The sequence below is a fragment of the Acanthisitta chloris genome, unplaced genomic scaffold, assembly GCF_000695815.1.
Source record: "Acanthisitta chloris isolate BGI_N310 unplaced genomic scaffold, ASM69581v1 scaffold37416, whole genome shotgun sequence".
Lineage (NCBI taxonomy): Eukaryota > Metazoa > Chordata > Aves > Passeriformes > Acanthisittidae > Acanthisitta > Acanthisitta chloris.
In genome coordinates this window covers 6,763-11,990 of record NW_008680404.1, presented here as the reverse complement: position 1 = coordinate 11,990, position 5,228 = coordinate 6,763, and the positions used below count along the sequence as shown (strand labels likewise).

Below are 5,228 nucleotides of genomic sequence, written 5' to 3'. Positions count from 1 at the left end.
AAGAGTTACTCATAATTCTTCTTACAGAGCTACAGCCCCATCACAGGAACAGCATGGGTTAGGGTCTGTTCTCAGGCCACTCAGACCACCAACAGAGGCTCAAGGAATTAAGCTGCAAACACGTGAAGTTACTCATGTGAACCTCATCATGGGAGGGAAACTCAGCACAGTCCCATCTGCTCCAGCAGGAGGAACAGGAGGCTCTCCAAGGTACCTGCGATGGGTGGAAGCCCAACACTGGTTTTCAGTGGGCACTTGGTTCCCTTGGAGTAGAAGGGAAGGAAAAACTGACTGACAGGATTTCCCTTGTAAGGAAAAGGTTTGACAAGGTACATCTGGTGGCCAAAAACCCCAACAGAACACACCCAAACCCATTTGCTCCTCTCTAGGCTGTAGCCAGCACACAAAGGTCTCACTCTTCCCTCGCTCTTGCAGTTTCACCCCACGCTCGGGTGACAGCAGAGCACGGTCCCAGCGTCAGCTCTTGCAGGAGACTCAGGGAATGGATGTGAGTGTGTCTGTCCTCAGGCAGCAGAAACCCACCTGGTCCTTGCTGCGTGTCCTCCTCTCCCCCTGTCCTCTCCCCTCCAAAACAGTGACAAAGACCTTTCCTACAAGGCACATGTTTGCTGTGGTACCCACGGCTCTGCCAAGCCCCACAGAGGCATGTTGCTGACCAGGGGATGTAAACAGAGGCAAACCATGACATTGTGAGCGCTAGGTCTGTGAGGGGAGGAGGAGCTGAGGCTTTCCTCCTCGTTTAGACAGCTTTGCAGCTGATCCCAGCTGAGCTCCATGGGCCTGTTCTGGACACTACCCATGGCCTGGTTCCTGCTGGGCTAAGGACCTCAGGCTGCTCCAAGTGGAGCAAGGACCATCCTTCCTTCCACTCAAGAACTGGCCCTGACAAAACTTGACCCTGGATGTAATGCTGGCCCTGGGCCCGAGGGAGAACCAGCCCGACCCGGCCCTCAGCTCCTGCTGGTTTGCAGTAAAGAGGAGGTTCAGTCACGGCTGTGTCTGTGGCAATGTACTGTCACCTTCAGTCCCAAAGCTCCAGCACTGAGGGACAGGCACAGCCTGAGGCTGTAACTGGGGTCGGGGCAGGCCCCGTGCCCCGCGGAGCGCGGCGCCGTGTTAGCCAGGAGGTCTCACAGACAGGAGTGGTTATTGAAGCTAACAGCCCACACCAAGCGAAAGGCAGAAAGGAGAACTCGGATAAAGTGTTGATTATGTCCATAGGTTAATTTCGTGGTTTGGTTTTGCTTTTGGAATGGAAGGTGATTGTCCAAGTTGCCGGTTAGGAATCGACACATGGAAGCATGCAAGGTGGAGCCCGTTATTGCACCAGTAGCTACAACCTACAGAGAAATACGGGAGGGAAGGGAAAAAGACACCATGAGAGTTAGTTTTCAGTTATTTAAAGCAAGCCCTGGAGAAGGACGTATTGCGAAGCTGAGACCAGGCTGGAGCAGGAGTTAGTGAGTGTGACAGGCTCTGTCAGGGGGTGCAGTGGAGATGTCTCTGGGGGGTGACCCTGAGTGGGGCTGAGGCTGCAGGAGCCTCCCCCAGGCCCAGAGCCCAGTGCAGGGGACGAGCAATGGTGCTGCTGTGCCCCACCAGCCGTCAGTGCCAGTAATTAATACTGATCGAGTAATTCTCCCCTGTTAAATGCTCCAAGAAGACAAAAAGAAGCAAAGTATGCAAATTGCCATGAACCATGTGGGGATGGAGGGGGTGTCAGTCCATCCACCCAGGCAGAAACATCTGGGGTAGCTACTGTGCATTGCCTCATTCTGCAGTTCCACAGGCTATTCAGGAGCAACTCCCCACGGAAACACTAATCCGAAATAATCACTTGGCAAATTGGCCTGGATGCCTCGAAGGAATGTGTAATGGAACAGCAGAGACTCAGGGAGCTGAGCACGGACCAAGGCAAGCTGTGCCCGGAACAGGGTCTGGGATGCTTCAGGCCAGAAAGGAAAAAACATTGTTTCCTTACATTAGGAGCAGAGAACAGAGAAGCAGCAATTACCTGCACGTCCATCTCCTAGCCCAGATTTTGTTGGATTCTCTGTAAGTTTTTGTCTTTCCAACCCAGCCAGTGGAGCTCAGCAGGGCTGAAGCTCTGTGTGCAGCACACAGAGGCTCTTGCTGGGGGTGAACCCTGTGAGTGCCTCTTTCAAAAACTGCAGTGATACATGCACCTGTGCACTGTGAAGAGAGATCCCAGAGCTCTGCCCAGCGAGTGCTCTTTGCACAAAAGCGGGGCCAGAGTCTTGGAGAATCCACAGCTTAAGGCTGTTGGACATCACAGCACCAACAGTGGGGAAATTGCACAAGAGAGGTATCAAAATTTTGAACCCAAAACCCCCAGATCCACCAGAGCCCAAACTGCTGGCACAGTCACCTGTCAGCAAACAGGTGTTGGGTGGTTATGGTCAGGTGTTGCAGGAAGAACGTGAAGGGTCATGGGAATGGAAGGGGTAGGTTAAATATCAGAAAAGAGAAAAAAGAGAACAAATATGGGCAGTTCATGAGTTGAAAGTAAACACTGAGCTAGGGACATGGTGAATGTGCACTGGGAGTAAATGTTTCTGTGGCTTCACACTCATCCAGCCTGAACCACTTCCAAGGGGAATGGTGGCACATTCCTGAGTCCTTCCCTTCCTCAGGCAGTACCTGCCAATACCATTACTGGGAAGTTCTGACCACTGGGGTCAGCATGGGCACCCCAGTGCTGGGGCAGATACTCTGACAGCAAACAAAGCTGGGTGAGTAACGCAGGGGAGGAGGAGGTGAATATGGTAAAGCAGGAAACTGAGGCAAACAGCTAATCAATCATTTCCCAGAAGAGCACAGTGTTACCATCCTGCCAGGTCTGACAGCCCCAGGACAGCCAGTAAAGCTCAGGAATGAACAGTCAGCACACCGAGTGGCACAAACACTCCCAGCAGCAGCAGGTACTCACTCAGCAGACTTCCAGAAGTGCCCCGGGTGGGAGAGCCGGCGGTTCAGTTTTGGCAGTTTTTCAAGCATCTCCATGAGGACGGTGAAGCTGGGCCTCTCACCCAGCTCGAAGGCCCAGCACGCCGAGAGGATTTCCTGCAGGGGACATTGTGGCTCGTTACCTCACCCAGTTCACGGGTCAAGTGTGCAGAGCAGCACCCTGAGCACTGGGGGTGTGTGAGCCCTGGCAGGGGCTGCTCAGTGGGGCCCTGGACACTGCTGGAATCCAACAGGCTCCTGGTGCGGGGGATGTGCATTTCTGCACAACAGCCACGGGCACAGGCTCAGCCTCGGGCACAGGCTCAGCCTCTAGCCCGGTCTCCCGTTCTCCTTCCCGCCCTTCAGAGTTCTAACGTGAGTACAATACACCTCCTGCAGCCGCTCCCTCTCCTCCTGATAAACAGCTGTATGGAAGGTTCCTGACCCCAGGTACTTACGTTGACCTCCTTGCCCAGACTGACAGTTGCAAGGACTTGTCTGACGCCCTCTCCGCTGCCGATCTGCCAGATGAGAGCCTCCGCGGGCTGGTTCTTGAACGGCCACTCGCGCGCCTGCAGCTCGTACCACACGGTCCTGCAACACCAACACCCTGAGCCTCGGCCTGCTCTGCAGGACAGGCAAAACCTGGCACTGCTCAGCTCCTTCAGCTCAGCCTGGGAGGTGCATGAGGCTGTGCAGCAAACCCCTCCCACCCACAGCTCAGAGGAGATGTGTCCCAGGTGGAATCCTGAGCCTGTGAGCAGGGGAACACTCACTGGAGGTCTCAGCCCTGTAACCAATCTCACTTAGCAAGCTCCTGGGGTACTCTGGGTGCTCCTTCCTTACCCAAAGGCGTAGATATCTGCCGCTTTGGAGAAAGGCAGCTTGTCTTCATCCTTCCCCGGGGCCATCTCGCGCACGATCTCGGGGGCCAGGTAGCACAACCAGTCGTGAGGCAGCTTCAGCTCATTCTCCCTCCTGAGTCCAAAGGAAAGCAGCACTACTGAAGCACAGGTGTGCAGGCCATACCTGTACTTCACCTGATGCTTTGACTTGATGTACCCAAATGCTGCTGCTGACATTTTGTTTCTAATTTCCTTGCCACATTAACAAATAAGCAGTGTCAGCCTGACTCCCCAGCTCATTCTTGGGCTCAGAGTTCTGTTAGTTCTCAATCCACCCAAAACTTTCTAGTTCTGTGCTACTGGAACAGTAGGAAGAGCTCTGCTCAAAAAGAAAACAAAGAAAAAATGCACAGTCCAAACTGAACGTGCACTAAAGAACTGACACTCCTCATGTGCTGCAGAATGCAGGAAACATTCCCCATTTGATTGCTACTTGTCACTCTACAGGTGGACAAGCAGTGGAACCTCCACTTACCTTCCTTCTTGAACCACGCCTGAAATTCCAAACAGTCCAAAGTCAGTGATCACAACTTTCCCATTGTCATAGAAAACGTTCTTGGATTTCAGATCCTTGTGGACAATCCCCTTTGCGTGGAGATACCCCATGCCCTGGGAAGTACAGCAGAGATGGAAATGTTTGGGTGTCTGACTATTTCCAAGCACACTCTGTGCTCTAATGTACATCTCCTCCTGCAGCTGCAGTGTGAATGATGAGCTGTTCTGGGGACAGGGCAGCTGTGTGCCCTGTCAGGGAGGTGTGAGGGAGCAGCTCCCAGTCTGGTGTGCAGCCTCAGAACTCTGGCTGAGCCACTGCCTGATGTCTCCGTTAGCAGAACGAGCCCTTACCTTAATGATCTCCTGTGCTATCTGCCTGGTTTTGTTGATGTCCAGGGAGATCTTGGGGTCCCTCACAAAGGAGTGCAGTGTCCTTCCTTTGCAGAAGCTACAGGAAGTTTTAATAGATTAAAAAACACAGTAGCTAGCTGTGTGATAGATATGTATCGAACATAAGAGTAAGGAGCTCCGTCCTTGCCTGGTAATGATGGCCAGGTGAGGGGGGTTCATGCAGGCTCCCATGAACAGCACCACGTTCTCGTGCCGGGTCTGTCTGTAGTTCATGACCTCCTTCTTGAAGAGCTTGAGGTGGTCCTGGTTGTTGCCATCGATCTCCAGCAGCCTGATGGCCACCTCCCCGTGCCACTTGCCCTTGTAGACCTTGCCCCAGCGTCCCTGCCCGATGGGGTCCCCCAGCTCCACCTGCTCGAAGGGGATGTCCCACTCCTGCAGGTAGACGCTGGTCTGGCTGGGCTTGCGGTAGATCATCCCCTGCAGGTG

At 53.7% G+C, this 5,228-nt stretch overlaps 1 protein-coding gene across 1 annotated transcript in view; it reads right to left on the bottom strand.

The window, feature by feature from the left end:
* Positions 1-5,228, bottom strand: part of KSR1 (kinase suppressor of ras 1) — a gene marked incomplete at its 5' end in the record, with an annotated part of 12,113 nt that overhangs the window by 145 nt on the left and 6,740 nt on the right. The window contains 6 exons of the mRNA XM_009077690.1: positions 2,972-3,105; positions 3,447-3,582; positions 3,835-3,966; positions 4,369-4,502; positions 4,740-4,836; positions 4,927-5,225. Of these exons, the coding sequence (XP_009075938.1) occupies positions 2,972-3,105; positions 3,447-3,582; positions 3,835-3,966; positions 4,369-4,502; positions 4,740-4,836; positions 4,927-5,225 (932 nt within the window). The remainder of the gene's footprint in view (positions 1-2,971; positions 3,106-3,446; positions 3,583-3,834; positions 3,967-4,368; positions 4,503-4,739; positions 4,837-4,926; positions 5,226-5,228) is intronic.